This window comes from Juglans microcarpa x Juglans regia, chromosome 4S, assembly GCF_004785595.1.
Source record: "Juglans microcarpa x Juglans regia isolate MS1-56 chromosome 4S, Jm3101_v1.0, whole genome shotgun sequence".
Lineage (NCBI taxonomy): Eukaryota > Viridiplantae > Streptophyta > Magnoliopsida > Fagales > Juglandaceae > Juglans > Juglans microcarpa x Juglans regia.
Window position 1 is genome coordinate 6848692 of NC_054601.1, and position 18276 is coordinate 6866967.

At 36.9% G+C, this 18276-nt stretch overlaps 2 protein-coding genes across 2 annotated transcripts; both read left to right on the plus strand.

Annotated features, from left to right (window-relative positions):
• The first annotated feature begins 4439 nt into the window (after nucleotides 1-4439).
• On the plus strand, nucleotides 4440-9481 carry LOC121262765 (protein PSK SIMULATOR 2-like). Its single transcript, XM_041165358.1, has 12 exons — nucleotides 4440-4691; nucleotides 5500-5708; nucleotides 5858-5950; nucleotides 6037-6127; nucleotides 6407-6500; nucleotides 7166-7263; nucleotides 7423-7492; nucleotides 8175-8278; nucleotides 8376-8486; nucleotides 8659-8735; nucleotides 8864-8905; nucleotides 9002-9481. The coding sequence occupies exons 1-12, from the start codon at nucleotides 4440-4442 to the stop codon at nucleotides 9234-9236; spliced, it is 1476 nt and encodes a 491-aa protein (XP_041021292.1). The 3' UTR covers nucleotides 9237-9481.
• Nucleotides 9482-14062: 4581 nt separating this feature from the next.
• Nucleotides 14063-16451, plus strand: LOC121263064. The gene is made up of 6 exons (XM_041165848.1): nucleotides 14063-14467; nucleotides 14596-14644; nucleotides 14764-14815; nucleotides 15360-15517; nucleotides 15605-15718; nucleotides 15797-16451. The coding sequence occupies exons 1-6, from the start codon at nucleotides 14112-14114 to the stop codon at nucleotides 15950-15952; spliced, it is 885 nt and encodes a 294-aa protein (XP_041021782.1). The 5' UTR covers nucleotides 14063-14111; the 3' UTR covers nucleotides 15953-16451.
• The last annotated feature ends 1825 nt before the right edge of the window (nucleotides 16452-18276 follow it).

Here is an 18276-nt window from a genome sequence, read left to right on the forward strand (position 1 = left end):
AAAAAATCTAACAAAAAATTGAGTTTTTTTCTTAAAAAAATGGTTTTCAAAAAAAAAAAAAAAACACCACACAGATAAGATAAGGACACGATTACCGGTGTCTCTTTTTCTTGAATTGACTTGCATGCCCTGGATTTACGCAAATTATTTTTCTATTATTTACGTGAGTAATATTTTTTTGTTTTTTCTCGATAAATTAAGTATTTATAGATAAATTAACAGATATAAGATACAAGTTTAGTAGGGTAGGAGTCCCTATACTCTTCCTAAAGCCAACACACATTACAACACAAAAATAACAAAACAAAGTGGGTGATCGGAGCCAAAAGATTTACTCACACCCAATTCTCACGAGGGGAAACCGTTTGGTGACGGATTTTAAATAGTCTGATAAATAGACTATAAAACTGCAGCTAGAAGCCGTAGTACATAGGGGTGTGCTGCAACGTGTTGGTCTAGATTGACTGGAAGGAACTATTACATGCACTTTCACTTGATCTTTAATTAGGGAAAGCGGGAACATAGTGTAGCAACCAAAAACTCTGTCAAATCACTGGCAAGGGGGTGTTACTGGTGGTGGCGGCGCGTGCAGGCCACACGCCACAGTTGGAGTGAAAAGAACAGTCGAATCTGGAAGATCTGAAGCCGAAGATCCCGAAACTACCTCTCATAGTGGCAGAGTGTTCTCCAAGAGGTGACGGCACGTGAGGATCACGCACAGCATAAGCCGCGCGTGAGGCGAACGCGCTGCACGGATGGGCGGATTTCTTCCGCCAGATTGACGATCGGCACTTGGAGAAGCTAAAGAAGGGGAGCGTGTCCACCCTAGGTCGCCGGAAAGCAACAGATCGACAGAGATGAATGGTGCTACAAGAAAACTAAAAAAAAAAAGGAAAAAATACAGATAAAAGGAAATAAATGAAAATAAAGGCGAGGAGGGGAGGTGGGTGGAGCTGAAGCATCAACCCTCCTCCCCCTGGTGAACGAAAATACTTTCTGGGAGTGGCGATGGAGAGAAACGGCTGGGAGAGAACGAAAAAATGCTTGATGTCTACGTGAGTAATACTTGATAGTCCTACAACCGGCCAATTGAAGTTTGGAAATATTTTAGAAGTTTAAACTATGTCTATCTGTAATAGATATATATTTTTTTAATTTGTAATAAATACAATACCTTTAATTTATAATAAGTTAATGAGGAAGGTAGATAATGTTTGTGTGAGGGAAGGCCCGCTCCCGTAGGGCCCATGCCTAAGAAAGTCGAGGTCCATTCCTGAAGGGCCCAGGCCGAGGAAGGTTGAACCGCGAAGTCCGGGCCCGAGTAGGGGGCCAAAGACCTAGGGCGAGAGGGTCGGAAAGTTGAGTAAGCACATGACCAGTCTATCCAGCCCTGTCCATCTGGCCTATCCAGGCCTGTCCATTTAGGGTTCGGGAGGATCGGGGTTTGCAAAATCGAGGTACCGGGCACGGTGGACAACATCCCAGGCACGAGCCAACCCAGATCGATGTCAGGAAATCTGGCGCACAGTGGAGCATCCCACGAGCCAAGGACAACTCGCCCGCAATCTGACATCTCCTGGCATGACAGAGAGGTGATGGCCACACATACGTAGGACAGTAGACACGGCGCAATCCCTCGCAAGGCCGCAGACTAGCTCCCACTAAGGCGACAACAAATAAATGGTGGCAGGTCTGACATCTGACATGCCACGATCTCCCATGACTGGGGGGCCTGACTCAAATATAAATAATGGATAACCTTCTTATGGGAGGACCTCGGTTTAATTTGTGCAACTCTTATTCTGCATTATATTTTCCCTTCTCCAATGAACAATCACTGACTTAGGCATCAGAGTGATCTCGGAGGCCACGGGAGCCTCATCTTCTTCTTAGTTGCAGGTATCTGGAAGCTTGGGCTTTACGGAACTGTTCGGACTGCGAAACACAACATCAACAGTTTGCATAATAACTGACAATGCCATGATCAATGGTGTTAATAATATTTATTATCTTTTTGTTTTGTTGAGAATGTCTAAAAATATAATCTTCACATTCCTAATATCTTACCAAAAAGAGAAATAAAATTTACAATCTTAGAGTATACAATTCCCACATATTCATTTTGAAAAAAATGGATAAATATAAGATCTATATAAAAATATTATTTTTTTAATGGTGACGCTACTTTTTTTCTAAAAGGATATGCGAAAACTGCACATTCTAAAATTGTATATAGATGTTTGTATTCTTTCCCCCTCATCAAACTAAGCCACCAATTCGTTGTCTTATAATTCTTCTTTTATAGATAATTTTATAGATAAGAGAACATCTATTTATAAGTTTTCTTTTTTACACACTTAAGAGAAGTATGCTTAGTATTTTTTTTTTAAAATTATAACAGGTTTAACTATAAGTGGTGTATTAACACACCTGCTTATAAGTAGGAAAACTCTACAAATAATATATATATATATATATATATATATATATATATATTATATGGAGGTAAATATCTGTTTTTTTTAAAAAAAATTTTCATAAACAATGAAAATTCATCTTTTTTTTTTTTTGAAAATCCATCTTGAATAATGATTGCGCGTGAGTTAAATTGGCTGAAAAGAAACAAAGAATATACGAAGGAGATGGCCTTGGGGTAAATATACCATACTCAACTCTATATTATCTAATTATGCGTACTTTTTTTCGACTAATAACACATTTTATTAATGTTTGTTTGTTTTATTTCTTTTACAGCAATTATATACAAAATCAGTAGATTGACTCTGATCATAATTTTTTAACCGAGCTTAGCTTATATCCAGTGAACAATCATTAGACATCCTGTTATCAGTTATGTAAATGGATGAACAAGATTAATTGAAGTAAATAAATAGTATCTTTTTTTTTTCTCAACAAAAAGGGGAGGCGGTAACAACTAGCTTAACAATCTTCCATGGGTATAACTATAGGAGCTCCTCTTTATTGTGAAATATCCGGTTTAAGCTATAGCTATTGTCCAAAGGGCGAGCCAGTCACCGCAGCACCCCTAAAGTATCCAGTTAGTCCAAGACCTATCTACATGGCCCAAAAATTAGGTTTTAGTACTACAAGTAGTTTCAACTTATGTTTAGACTTGAACTTCTAAGTTCGAAACTATGAAATATCAGCTCGTAAGTCGTACTGGGCTACTATCTTAATGGTAAATAGTATATTTTTCACTATTTAATAGAACATACTCAATGAAAAACTATTTCTAAGTAAGAGTAATTATTAGGTATTATGGGAGTAGGGACATGCAGTATTAATCTCTTCTTATCATAAAATGCCACGTCAATTAAAATTGATACTTATATAAATAATTTTAATTATATAACATGTTGTATGATAAGATAATTGACGTTATCATATTTCTTCACGAACGCCTATAATTTTCCTCTAACCAATCAATCTAGAAAGTAAGAAAATCACATGTTCAATCAAGAGCCGTAGACCCAATTATTTTATAATTTGTTAGAGGATAACCTATTAGTTCCATTACGAGAGGTTTAGAATTTAAACTCATCTCAACTCATCATTATAAATATTTTAAATCTTAACATAAAATATAATAAATAATTTAATTTCAAATCTCAAAATAATAATATTATTAAAAAATAATATTTTAATAATATTTTATCATCTTAACTTAACTTAGTTCAACGTTTAAACGTACCATAATTTGATAGTACAGCAACACGTACAATAAACAACGGAATTTAAAAACTTCTAAACTGAGCATATTCCTTGGGAAGAACATTACAGAAGTTATTCGGTCATGTTCCGGACAAAGCTATGTATTTCTCAACTGGAAAAAAACAACAGGATTGGAAATTTCTCGTTGTTTAAGAGGTTGACTTTTTTTTTTCCACAATTATGTTCAACATTTCAAAGCCAAATTATGTTAAAGTCAATGGATCTCAGTAAAGTTATATATATATATATTAATCAATCGTAGATCATGCGCGCATGCATGGATGAGTCGACGATTGCTTGATGGAATGGACGCGGCATGGCAAGTGCTGTGCCGGGTTTGAACTTCGAGTTTGACCCTCGCATGGAGTTTTTTTTATATATTTTTTTTCTTTTTCGTGAATCTATATAACACAGTCAAAGCCATGAATCATATCCCCCTTTTCTCGACATTTAATCATTCACTGTAGCTAATCAGAAACTCTCCCTCCTCCTCTTCCAATTATTTGGAATCGGTACTCTGAGTCGACTGTGTCGTTCTGTTGACTTCTTCAGAAAAAGCTTGGTCGAACTGTTGCATTAGTCTCAGCTGATTAATGTCTACTTTTTTTTTTCGTCGATGCGGTTTCTTTGGGTGTTGAATAAATTAACTTAATCAAAATTGTGCAACACATACAAAGTTGCGAGATTTTTTGGGGGGAGATCGAACAATGGGAGCGGTGTGCTCCTGCGGGGTGGCGAAGTGCAATGACAAAGTAGCAGAGAATTTTTCTGAGAAGGTCGATATAAAGATCAGCTCCAGTGAACCTAAAGGGGATTATGATTTGGGTTCTCATGCAGATGATTCCGGCAAAGCGACAGGAAAACCTGTTTTGACAGAGGCATCGACGCCGAAATCATCAACGTCACCGACTGCAACGCCGCCTTGGTCGAAGCCAAAGCAGCCAATTTGGGCAGGCCAGGTTCGTTCGACGACTGCTAAATTGATTATGGTTGTTGATTTCAATGTTAGTATGAAAAAAAAAAAGGATAATTGGTTTCGTGCTAGCTATAATAAATGCATAATGCAATAATGATGCTAATTGCTAAGCAATGAATCTTCATGCCCAATTTCATTGCAAAAGGACAAAAGCTCCAACTATCATCTTGGTTCAAGTTATGGTATTGGGAGCTTCATGTTTCCAATCAATGGTGATCTGTGATTGAAGTCATCGGAACAGGACTGTTTGTCTCAATAAACACGAACGAGAGCACTCATCATATTATGCCTTTGAAATCATCACTTATCCCAAAAGTTTAAGCTGTTGGGAAGAGGTAGATTTTATTATTTATTTTATATCTTAACACTCTCACTTAAGTATAGGCCAGACTCTCATTCAATGAGTGAGCCTAACACATGGAATATTTAATTAAATATGATATAGTGTGGAGTCGGGATTTGAACTCAAGACTCCTGTTTTGATACCATGTGAAATCACCACTTATCATAAAAAGCTTAAGCTGATGGAAGAGATAGATTTTAATATTTATTTTATATCTTAACAATGCCTTCTCGGGATTTTGGAATTGGTTTCTTCCTTGCACAATCTAGGAAAAAAGGATTGAAGCTTGTATGGAAGTCTAAATTTTTATATCATATATATATTCCGGACTCAATAATATTGCTCTGCTTAGATTGGTGATACAAGTTTTCAGATAGTTATTTGAGAAAGAGAATGTTCATATTGTTCATGCTATTGATGCACTGTCACTTATCTAATACTTTTGTAGAGTTTTAAAAAGAGACTCGGTAGTGGGAAGAAAATATCCATATTGGCATTTGAAGTAGCTAATACAATAGCCAAAGGTGCAAACTTGTTACAATCTCTTTCTGAAGAAAATATCCAGGTCCTGAGAAAAGAGATTTTACATTCAGGAGTACAACAATTAGTTTCCACAGATACAAAGGAGTTACTGAGTTTTGCTACTGCTGACACAAGGTTCTTCCTTGTTAGATAGAATAGTTTGCTTTTGCTATGATTGTGCTTGTCTTTAGGCCTAGTTTGCTAGGATTTAATCACAACTAGTTTTGTTTCTTTCATCTTCTCTAATTTCGTTTTCCTTTTTTTGACCTTGGGGGCATTTCTAGGCTGGAGTATGAAGTTTTCTTGCGGGAAGTAATTAGATTTGGTGATCTGTGCAAAGACCCACAGTGGCACAATCAGGGTGCCTACTTTTCCAAGTAAGTTGCTATTATAAAATTCAGTATAGTCAGTATAGTTTGCTGAAAATGCAAATATAATTCTTGAACTGGTTGAAATACTTCAGATTAGATTCTGATGGTCCAAGCTGCAAACAACTTAAAGTTGATGCAGACAAGACAATTCGGGAGTTGACTATGCTGTCTCGGCACACTTCTGTAAGTAAATTCAAAACTTGGCATTTATATGTGCTGCTAATTGGAGAAGTACTACTGATTGTGCAAATTTGTAGGCAGCATTTGATCATCCTTCACAAAGGTTGCATGATAAACAGTTTTTAAAGTATACACTGCAGTTTTTTTTAAATATAGTAGTAATTTTTCCTTCTTTTTATACATTTTGTCATTTCATCCATCTGCCCTTGAAATTGGAATTCATATCTTGCATTATGACTAACATGTCTCGCTCTAAGATGCTAACTTGTTTCACTTATGTAGGAATTATACCATGAGATGAATATTTACAAAAGATTTGAACAAGATTATAGGCAACAGCTGAAGGAAATGGAGTCCCTAAATCTCCCTCGACAAGGTTAGGCATAACAAAAATTTCCACTCACCATAGATTTCTTAGATATATCTGTCATATTATATGGAAGTTTGTATCTGTCTAACACATGCAAAGCAATAGGTTCATATTCTATAGGAAAAATATACCCTTCTTCACATATCAGTAATCATATATCATTGATACGCAAATACTGCCTTGATAGAAGATATAATCCTTATATTGAAATCAGGCAAAATTACTATCCACCAAGTAATATACTAGTGTTATTATTTGCTAAGGATTTACCTTTTAAACGACTGACGAAAAAAAAATCTCTTTCTGTATCAGTACTTATTTTTCGTTTTCTACCTTCTGTCATGCTTTGTGGGACTTCTGTCTCTTCATAATTTACGAGCATGCATTTTGTTTTTTTGTTTTTTGTTTTTTGTTTTTTTTTTTGGCTTCTATTTCATCAATGTCCTCTTTAGTAGATAATATACTCATGGATGAAATTTCAAAAAAAAAAAAAAAATTCAAATTCTTACTGATTTTTATTTGTGCTACCATTATTTTGTTCATGGATTAATTTTGAAAAGGTTTTCAAAATTCTAGCTTTTGATTGTTTATAGCGTCTAGTTTCCTCCAGAAGCCAGTCAACAACAGCAGGACAGTATTTCATTAACTGGGCATTCTGTTTGTGATTGTAGGAGATTATCTCACAGTTTTTTACTCTGAGCTAAAAGAACAAAGAAAGCTTGTAAGGAGTTTGAAAAAGAAATCTCTTTGGTCTAGAAATTTTGAAGAGGTATATATCTATGAACATGTCATTATCTGAAGAGATACTCTGATACTGAGCATGGTGTCTAAATAATTAGTCTTACCCTCCACAGAACAGAGTAGAATTATTATTTCTCTCTGTAAAGTTACTTATTTTTCTGTTTCAAATTATTCTGCTCATTTGCAGATTGTGAAGAAGCTTTCGGATGTTGGCACTTGTATACATAAAGCTATATGCGAAGCTTTTGGAAATAATGGTATGAACTGAACATCTCATAATGAAGTGTTCAACATATGTCCATTAATCCCCCATAAATGTGATAATGCATGTGTTCATAATTTTCTTTTCTTTTACTTGCTGCATAGAACTTAGTAAGGTTATCATTTGCGTGATTACCCAGTCAAACACACGGCTTCTCATCTGGGTATAGAAGTGGTGAGTTCTAGGAGGACCATTTATGGAGGATATAGAAATCTGTTTGAAATGAAAGTTCTATACTGCTGAGTATCGACTAATACTTCCAAAGTTCCTCTACCTTCCCTTGAATCTCAGTAATTTCAGGTTTTTCTGGCCAAAAATGAAAGCTTGTGTAAAAGAAAAAAAGATCCTATTTTCTATTGCAAAATCTCCTGTAAGAATGCAAAATCTTACTCACCCAGAAAATATAGTGTAGAATCTCATCTGCAGCCTTTTGTCTTTTTGTAACTACAGATGCCCTGATCTTACTAAAATTTCTATGCATCGATCTTTTCTCACTTTATGGATTTATTGTGTCAATGCAATAGGGAATTGCTCCCAGATTTGATTCCATCCAATATTTATTTCCATCTGATCAAATGCAAGTCATTTGGACATGGTTTTTGAGTTGTTGGATTTGGATTTATGTGCTTCAAATGATTTTCTCTTTAATTCTTCTGGGGTTTTCCAATTCATGGCAGGTATAACATTGATTAGCATGGAGCATAGTCAGGGTTCTCCAAGACTTGGTGAAACTGGTCTTGCATTACACTATGCTAACATAATCAGTCAGATAAATATAATTGTAAGTATAAATCTCCCTTCTCTGCAATGGCATGTTCATATAATTGGTATATTTTTGCCTAACACATGTCCTTGAATGGAAATCTATACGTTAACAGGCGATTCACCCATCCTCCCTTGTCCCAAATTTGAGGGACCAATTATATAGGGCATTGCCCACCAGTGTTAAGATGGCTTTACGTTCCCGAAATCTTTATCCCAACGAACGGGTATGTTCTCTGAAGAATAGTTAAACCCTTGCCCATTCTTGTACTCTACTTGTTCATATTTTTGCTCCATGGAGATTTAGCCCAAAGGTTTCTTTCTCTTGTCATGTGTCAATGTCTGCATATGGATATGTAAGTGCCATTCTTAATTTCTTCGCATTCTGTTTTCGTACAGCTTTCAATTATTCAGGTCAAACATGAAGTGGAAAAGATTCTAAAGTGGCTCGTTCCACTTGCCACAAATACCATTAAGTAGGTTATACCATGTCTACTCTCTACGTACTTCTTGCACAAATAGGAGTGAATGTCTTCCACTTTACTCTTTCCTTTACAAAGAACACTTATTTTCCTTTTGTTGTTGTTGTTGTTGTTGGTGACAGGGCACAGCGTTTTGGCTGGGTTGGAGAATGGGCAAGGACTAGGTCAGTGTATCAGTGTGCGCTACATTTACTGAATGACAAGATGCTTGATTCCCTAGAATGATACTTAGTAGTGTTTGTTTTGTTTCCATTGAACAGTAATGAGTTCAGAAGGAAATCAAGCACAGCCATTAATAACCCGATCTGTATCCAGACGCTACATTACGCAGATAAGGAGAAGACAGATGAATACATCCTCAAATTGTTGACCTTGCTCCACCGTGTGATCAGTTTAACAAGACATAGAGATCATGCTTTCAGGCCTCTACCCTTACAATCTCCAAATCGTACGGCACTTGATTTCACTCCAAGATGCAGCATTTCCTATCCATGAACTGCAGTTCTAAAACACATGGACTTCAACTTTGTCAGGAAGATAGAAATCAGTTAGATAAGGTGATTGGCATTGCAAATTTGAGCAAAACATGATAGAAGAAGACTCATGTTTTGGGATATCTTGATCATATCCCTCCCATTTCAGGCATTTCTCCCTCTTCATACTATTGTGTATTTTCTTTATTTTATTTTATTGGGAGCATAAATACCCATACTCTAATGTACATACCTATCTTCGGTGGAAATAAATAAGCATATGATATGATAATTGTGAGTCATTTTTTCTTCTTGTCTCAAATTTTGAAACCCATTGTATTAGAGGTGGAGGGTGTTCACACGGTTCGGCTTCAAAATTCAGTATTGTTTTGAAACTGGTAGCATCCTGCAAAATCATATGCCTTTCACAAGGTGTTGTGAGCTTTTGCTCTCTTTTCTGAGCGAAACAACGTAGTCCAAGTCCAAGATTACGATAATAAAACGTGGGTCATATACAGGAAAAGATCTCAAGTTTTTCTCTCCCACTTAAAATCAGGTGCGGCACGATACAAATTAATGCTTAAGATAAAATTTAAGTGAGTTATTCTTAATTATAATACAATATAATATAAATTATTATATGAAATATTTTTAAAATTTTCAATAAAATGAGATCTTATTTAAAACTTTAAATAATTTATTTTGAACTTATATTTAATACAACTTAAAATGAGGTCTCAATGCAAATTTTGTACCTCAATTTAGCAAGATTTTTAAAAAAATTTATTTAAAGATATAAATATTAAATCTAGTATTATGAGGCCTTGCACACATTGAAAATATAAAAATTATTTAAAATTTTATTTAATAAAATGGTTTTTATTTTTTTCCCAAAAAGAAAAATTAATAAAAAAAACACCTCACTTTTATTTTTGAGGCCTTGCATAGGGTGAGGGGTTTTAGTCAATGGCCTAAATGCATAAAACATCATTTGACCAAAGGGTGTGCAACCAGACCGGTTTTTTTTTTTCGGTCTGGTCCGGAACCCAGAAATCTGGGTGTATCCGGGCGGTTATTCTCCGGGATTACACCCGGGAGGGTAGGAAGAATCCGGATCAGGTTATGTGACCCGGTTATCCGTAACCGGGTCCCTTAAAAAAAAAAACCACCCCGTCTTTATTCATTCTCGTCTTCTCGAATCCCCTCTCTCTCGATCTGGCAAAGCCTTCGAACTTGCGCATCTAGGTAGACTGGGTTTGCACTTACGCACTCGTCTTCAATTCTTCGCAATAGCCTTCTCTCTCAAGTCTCAAGTCTTTCCCCTGAATCCCTTATGGCCTTTGCTCTCAATTATTTCCATCGAATCTCTCAAGGCTCTGTTCTCTCTCAAGTTTCTCGACCTCATCAAAACACAGAAACAGAAACTTCGAAGTCATTTGCGCAACTGGGTGAGAGACGCGGAGGCTACCATCCATATTCTCTCTCTCTCTCTCTCTCTCTAAGCTCGTAAGGTATCTTTCTTTGTATTTAGGGATTTTTCTCATCTTTCTGTTAGATTCGTATGAAATTAGGGGTTTTTTTTGGTTTTTTTGGTTTATATTATTTGTTCTTTGCTCTATAAGCTTATTTCGATACCTTATCAGTGGATTTTTTCTATTCAATTCGTGTATGAAATGAAAAAAGGCAAGTTTTAATCACTGTTTTATGTAATACTCTATTTGTTTATTGAAAAAAGTCAAAGACAATGACTAGATCTATAGGTTCGTATTATTGAGATATGGTTGAGAGACCCATATGGATTTGTTTGTTCTAATATATCGATCTGAGGCTAGTTGTGTGCCTTAGCTTAAATGATCATCTCTCTTGTCATTGACTTATATTAGGTCGAATTTTTCCCATTGCGTTTTTGAACTGACAAATAGTGATTATATTTGGTTTCCTATGGTTCTATGACAGTACTAAAAACTTGCAGGGGATTACCTATTGCTGTTGAAAACACTAGCAAACATGTTTAATTTTGAATGTTTAATGGTCGTTTAAGAGCTCCTCAAATGTTTTTGGCAGCCCGATGTTGGATGTTGTTCTAAATAATTCCTCACTGGACAGGGAGATGGTGCAATGCCTGAAGCACAAACCTGCTATATTTCAGGCCACGTGGGATTGGTGACCCATTGCAGAGATTAGGAAAGCAAGAGTCATTAGGCAACTCAATTGTCAATTTGTCATTCATTTTGTATTGCAGTTTCTCCTCATTCTTGTGTACAGTTTTTTTTTCCACCTTTGTAATTTGTGATTCATTATGCAGTAAGGAGCATTGTTTATCTCTAATTTTATGAGAAAAAAATGAAAAGGAAGAAAAACTAGTTTGTATGATCAGGATTCTGTAGTTGTAATATATTTTTTTTTCTTCCTGTGGAAAGTTTTAAAGTCTTAAAAAAAAAAAAAGATTTAACCGGATTTACGGTTATAATCCGAATTAAATCCGATTATAACCCGGATCCGGTTGAACATTCCTAATTTGACCCCATATATAAAATCAGATCTTCTCAAATAGACATTCTCAAACTATGTCATTATTATTCATAAATAATGTGAGATACGAGCCTTAATCTTCAACATTGAGGTGGGAAAAAAGACTTTTAGGGGAAGTTTGGATAGTGAGTTGAGATAAAAGTTGAATAAAATATTATTAGAATATTATTTTTTAATATTATTATTGTTTTGAGAGTTAAAAAAATTGAATTGTTTATTATATTTTGTGTGAAAATTTGAAAAATTGTAATAATTAGATAAGATAAATTAAGATGAGTTATGATCAGATTGGTGAAGAAGGGGAGTGCTTGAGTGTCGTAACCAGTAGGGGTGTAAACCGATGGTATCAGTGCAGTTTCGGTCTTTGGACTGAAACTGCACTGACAGCTACTACACACTGATAGAACGGGCTGAAATCGGCCGGTAAAGGGGGAGAAACATGGCGACATTGGTTTTGGCATGATCCCAATTGGTTGTCGGTCTCCCTTTGGCGTCGTGAATGGCTAGAAACTGAGAAGGAGATGGCTCAGCGTCAGTCTCCCTTGGGCGAAGTCGTGATCGTGCGTTGAGAGAGGGAGATGGCTCGGTGTTGCGATGAGAGAGAGAGAGAGAGAGAGAGAGAGGGAGATGCGCCGCTGCCTCACGCATAGAGGAGAGAGAGAGAGAAAAAAAAACTAAAATGAAGAAGAATAGAAGGGGGAGGGGTATTAAACCTAAACTAAAATGACATTATTTGGTGTATTAAATCAAAAGGTATTTTTTTTTTTAAATTTTTTTCTAAACAATTTGTGTAAAATGATGTTGTTTCACTTAACAACGTCGTTTTACTTAAAACATATAATATATATATATATATTATCGTCCGGTTTGCAGGTTTGAACTTGGTTCAAATCTGATTGAACCGGCTGGCATCAATTTCTTCAAATTCCCATCGTCTACTGATTGGTTCTCCACCAATTCCTAACTTCGGCAGCCAGTTCCAATCGATGTTGGCTCGTTCCATATTTTCCTATACACCTCTAGTAACAGGCTTGGAGATGACACCCATCTCGTATCCTTTTTGTGAGAACTAACCACTCATCACATCCCGTTTACTGCCTATTAAAGGCATATGATATGGGATATACATCAACTCCCAATCCCTATCTCTCCATCCGAGTACCAAACATAAAAGGGCCAATCATAGACCAAGTTGTAGGAGGACAAACAACAACTATCAAATGATGAAATTCGGAACCGGCCTTTATTTTAATTTGAAAAATGATGGAGGCAACCAGCTGGGAAAACTGTGGGGTAATCTCCACCCACGTGGCATAAATAAACGCCACCGTTTCCTGCTTTAGTCCAAAACAGATATCATGGAAAAAGGAAATGTCTTGACGTAAACAAGGAAATATTACAGTGAGGAGTGATAAGGCTTAAAAAACAAACCAACTTGCAGAAAAGGAAAATAAGTGTATTAGGGGCAGCTCAAGCAGTATGACGAATCCAAACTCTAGAAGCCTTTGCTCATGGCCAACAAGGGCCAGATCTACGATGGCAGAGTAGGATGTTTTATGGACCAGGTGGACCTTATGCATTTTTTACTGGAAAGGATGCTAGCAGAGCTCTCTCAAAAATGTCTTTTGAAGGGAAAGATCTTACAGGGGACATATTCGATCTAGGTCCATTCAAATGCGAGGTTTTGTAGGACTGGGAATTCAAGTTTAAGTTTATGAGACGTTTAATTCAGTGGGTTTGTTCTCCTCTTTCTGAGATGGTGAGGGGTTGGGTTTTGGAAGGGGAGTTGGAAGATATTTTTGCTGAATATTTCATTGTGGGTCAACCTGTGAAAGTCGAGTTCTTTGGAGAGATGGTTATAGGCTCCATGCTGGGATTCTTTCTTCCTTTATCTCTCAATCTTTTGCTCAGCATATTTCAAGGACTAGCAAGTCGATAAATTTTCTTCATGTTTGTTATGAGAATTATGGTTAGGCTGATGCTGTAACAGAAGCTGCCATAAGTGCTGGGATGACAACAAGAAGAGGGGGCTTGGGGTGCGGTGAAACTGATTCCCTTGAGACCTTAGTTGATGAAGCGACGAAGAAGAAATTGCAATTCAGTCTTCCAAGAAATGAAGAAACGATGTTGTTTTCATTTAATGCCACGTGAGATTCGGTTACGCACGGTTTCCCCCGGCGGTTGCCTCCAGTAAACTGTTTTAATTTAGTTGGGCCTTTATGGACATCACCTTCTACTGATCGTATTCATATCCCTATCTAGATCGGGCCCAACTCCCGGGCCTCACGTCGGCTCCTTTTTTGAGCACACTGGTCCGGTGACGACGGCCTCACACTAGAGATCGGAGAGTAACACACCGTGAAATATGGCCAACCTGGTACGGCTTCTGAAGCAATGGCCGACGTTGCACCCCCTGTTCTGCGCTTGCGTAACGCCGCATCATTTCGCGTACTCAACCTTGGTACCAGTCACAAAAGCGGTCACTCCTCGTCTCTCCCTAACAGGAGTGCCTTCGGCTCACCGGAGCGTCCATCACCGATCACGTGGCCTCAGATTGCCCAATGCCCCAATTTCGTCCGACCTCGAAGAAGGCGGCGCCAGCGACTCCGATCCCGATGTAAGGAAAAGCCGAAACCAGCTCAAGCGCCAGGCTCGGCGCGCCGTCCGTTGGGGCATGGAGCTCGCCTCCTTCTCTACCCCTCAAATAAAACGTATCCTCAGGTTCCCCAGCTAAAGCCTCCTTATTACAAAACTAGCATTACATATACGTTTTTTGCCATATTGCCAATTGTTATATTCATCTCAACTGTGAGGTGTTATGGTGTTAAACTGACATTGGAGGATTGCAGAGTGGCTTCACTTGACCAAGAGGTGTTCGAAGCTCTAATGATAGTGAAGGTGCTTCTGTAGTTGTTGTCTTTTTGTGTTTACTTTGTTAACATTCTTCCTCGCGGTGCAGTAGTTTTGGGTCTGGGTTTTTTTGTTGAAGCTAAACTGTTCGTTTTTTGGTCTCGCAGAAATTAGGTCCTGATGTCCGGGAAGGAAAGCGAAGGCAGTTTAATTATATCGGTAATCAAGTTCATCCCTTTATGATATTGGCTTGTAATTGTTTGTGGGATCGGGTTGATTGGCTGCTTATACTGTTTTCCTTGTTTATCGGCATAGAATAGAATGTTGTAGTAGTTCGTCGCTACTTTGTGCATACATTTTATCGCATCGGTTTTTCAAAGAATTAGGGATGAGGAAGGAGAAGCGAGACCATTAATTATAGAGGTGTCATTGTGTGAGAAACTTTGTTATGTCTGAATGGTGCCTCCAAATTTTAAAACTTCTAAGCATCTAGACCCCAGTACATTACCATCTCATGGGATTTCACAACTGTCGAGTCTTCATACATTTTTCTTTTTCCATATTTTGTCTGATAATACCTATCATAACTATTGTTTGCTTTTATAAGTTTTGACATGCCCCTAAACCGGTGAAGTGAATTCTGCATTCCCATGCTTTTGTTTTAATGTACTGGATGGGGATTTTGTAGCAAGTTTGGCAGGTGATTATGTAAATTCTACAGTTTCTGCATGTGATGCTAATAGAGATGCTTCAACTATGTTAGGTAAATTGCTACGTGAAGTGCAACCTGAATTGATGGATGGCTTGATACAGGCTACAAAAGATGGAGACCAGAGTAGGCTGCAGGCATTGTCTGGTTCAGTACTTATTGGAAAGGATGACGAAGAAGCTGAAGAATCTGAATATGAGGAGGAAGAAGAGGTACCATATCATATTCTGGGAAACTTATTAAACATATCGATGTCTCTGAATCCTTATTCCATTTTATTTCTCGAGTGATGCTTCCAGGGTTCTGATGACTGCATTAACATGGCCACCAGATGGTTTGAAGGTCTGATCGGTAAGGACACTAAAATCACCAACGAGGTTTATTCAATCCGGAGTGTTGAGTTTGACCGTCAGGTTAGTTGAATTCACCTTTGCAGAATAATGGGATTGTATATTTTGCTCCATATTTCTTATGTTAGCATCTCTTGACAGGAATTGCGCAAACTTGTCCGGAAAGTTCACTCAATTCAAGAACGGCAGGCCACTACCGATGAAAATGAAAAAGAAGCAGATGCAGCAGTAATGGCTGCCAGAAAGTCCCTCACCCGTTTCCTTCTTTCCCTCGCGAAGCGAATGCCTAGTGATTAATATCTGATTATATTGGTTACTACGATTATTTTTGTGACACCTCTCTTTGATGCATGATAATATAGATACTTAAACAAGATCGTCCTGTGAGGGCACCGGAGTTTCAGAGGTTACACTGTTACAGGTTGATGGATGCCATATTAGGCCACCATCCGGTGTATGTGGTGCAAACTTTGTAGTGAATTGCCAAATTGAGAGGAGTGGAGACTGCCATATTTTCTTCTTCTTCTTCTAAGAAAATAGTAATGAATTGAATATTGGTGCTATGTACAATTGCGGAATGGCTAAGTAGTGCAGACTAAGCTATGGCTAGTCAAGGGCGGGCCCTCAGTATGGCATCTATAATTTTGACCTGTGGTGTGCTGGATTTTCAGGTTTGGGCCTTACCGGCCTAAAATTATGGTCCAAATTGTAAGCTTAATTTAACCAGATCAATCATTGTTCGCATAACTCTCTCACCCACCAATATGTTTCTAAGAATAATTATCTTCTACAACTATTTTATAATCTATTATACTACCAACTAATATGATAGTGTCACTCTATTTATTAGAAATATGAAGTTCTTTATTTCAAATTCCAAATTCCCCAATTTAAAATAAAGTTCTATAAAGGGTTGTAAGGATATTATTGAAATCAATATTGTGGTCCTGAGAAAGTGAACGAACCTCCTTACAAAAACATAAATTATAAGCCAACTGATGTGGACAGAGTGATTTGAGTGGTACTATGAGTAATACTAATATTCATCTTAAACTTTACCATTTTTAGTCATATATACTGATGTGGCATGTTTTAAGTGGTTTTCTATGTTTTATCATTTAACTTGTGCTAATCAGCATGGCATTTGAGATGACGGAAAATATGATGAAGAACATAATTGATCTAGTAGTATAAGCTTGGTTTGGATAGAGAGATGTTTCCATCTCATCCGATCTCATATCATCTCATCTTAATATCTAAACACTACAAACACAAATACTTTCCAATTTCAAATATTCAACTTTTTCATCTAATCATTACTTAATTATTACAATTTTTTCAAACTTCTAAACAAAACACACAAAATAATTCAACTTTTTCAAATCTTAAAACGAAAATTATATTAAAAAATTATATTCTAATAATATTTTAACTTTATAATCTTTTTATTCAACTTTTTCTCTCTCATTTTCTGAAACCTCATAAATCATTTTAACTCAAACTATTTCTAACTCATCTCTAACTCAAATATCTCATTATTATTTACAACTCATCTCATCTCATTTCAAGTTACTATCTAAACCAGGCCAAACTGTAATGTCGGCTATGATCAGATACAACTCATTGGCTTATGATCATCATGTTCCTGAACGTTTCTTTTATGCTTGTGAAGAACTACTTGGCATGTGAACAGAATCTACGAGTGCCATGCTGCATGCATCATGAGCCTGCTTTTCCAACAATTGTTCATCAAATTTAAATAATATCTTGTCAACTTGTAGCTATCAAGCATGGGGAATGATTCATTGGCGAAACATATAATATAAGATGGCCGGTGCTGATCGTTCTGATCATCTCAGATAAATGGGTTTTCAGTGTAGACAACTACTAAAGAATTGTTGCTAAAAAGACGCAACCATTAATCTTACATCGCAATAATGAAGTTGAGATAATGAAATTTGGCTAGTTTTTTTTGCATCGGTTGATGTGATTTTAAACCTTGTTATTAGTTTTATAATTTCGTCCGATCCAAATGGGTTTGTTTAATCTGGTGATTAACGATGCGATTTCAGAATTTGGGCCTCCTCACGACGAGATCAGCATGCAAAAAGATCTTTTGTTTTTGTTTAATGTGAATCGTCTTTGAGAAGGGCTGCAGGGTTATACTACTTGTCATGAATGCTCGCTCTCTCAACGGCTGCCATTTCTTTTTCGGCTTTGAAATCATAAAAACAGTCACTCTGATCAGCATCCACCATCTATCTTTCTAGCTTAGACGAAATTCCAGCTTTCTTGTAAAGCCCGACATCCTTTTTTTAAATCATCTCACAGTTTCAACATATTCTGCCTAGCTAGCTACCCCTTGATCAGGATAATTTGTAGTTTATGAGATCCCGGCCAGAAGCTGTTATTGTCAAGACACACAAGAAAACTCCTCTTTTGACGAGTAATTCATTTGTTTTATGCATGAATCAGCTAGAAAATGTTAGGAAATGAGTCATGACCAAATTGTAGTGTCGTTTTAAATTTTAATGACCTTGTTCTTTTTATAAATTTGCACGCGCCAGGATAAAAAAAGGCACTTGACTGTAATACTAGTTCAGAAGCATATTCCAATTAAT

Coding starts and splice junctions, on each gene's coding strand:
- LOC121262765 (XM_041165358.1), top strand. CDS start 4,440: ATGGGAGCGGTGTGCTCCTGCGGGGTGGCGAAGTGCAATGACAAAGTA. Junction 6,128..6,406: donor TGCTGTCTCGGCACACTTCT/GTAAGTAAATTC, acceptor TCACTTATGTAG/GAATTATACCATGAGATGAA. Junction 8,279..8,375: donor TCAGTCAGATAAATATAATT/GTAAGTATAAAT, acceptor ATACGTTAACAG/GCGATTCACCCATCCTCCCT.
- LOC121263064 (XM_041165848.1), top strand. CDS start 14,112: ATGGCCAACCTGGTACGGCTTCTGAAGCAATGGCCGACGTTGCACCCC. Junction 14,468..14,595: donor CAAATAAAACGTATCCTCAG/GTTCCCCAGCTA, acceptor GGAGGATTGCAG/AGTGGCTTCACTTGACCAAG. Junction 14,645..14,763: donor AAGCTCTAATGATAGTGAAG/GTGCTTCTGTAG, acceptor TTGGTCTCGCAG/AAATTAGGTCCTGATGTCCG.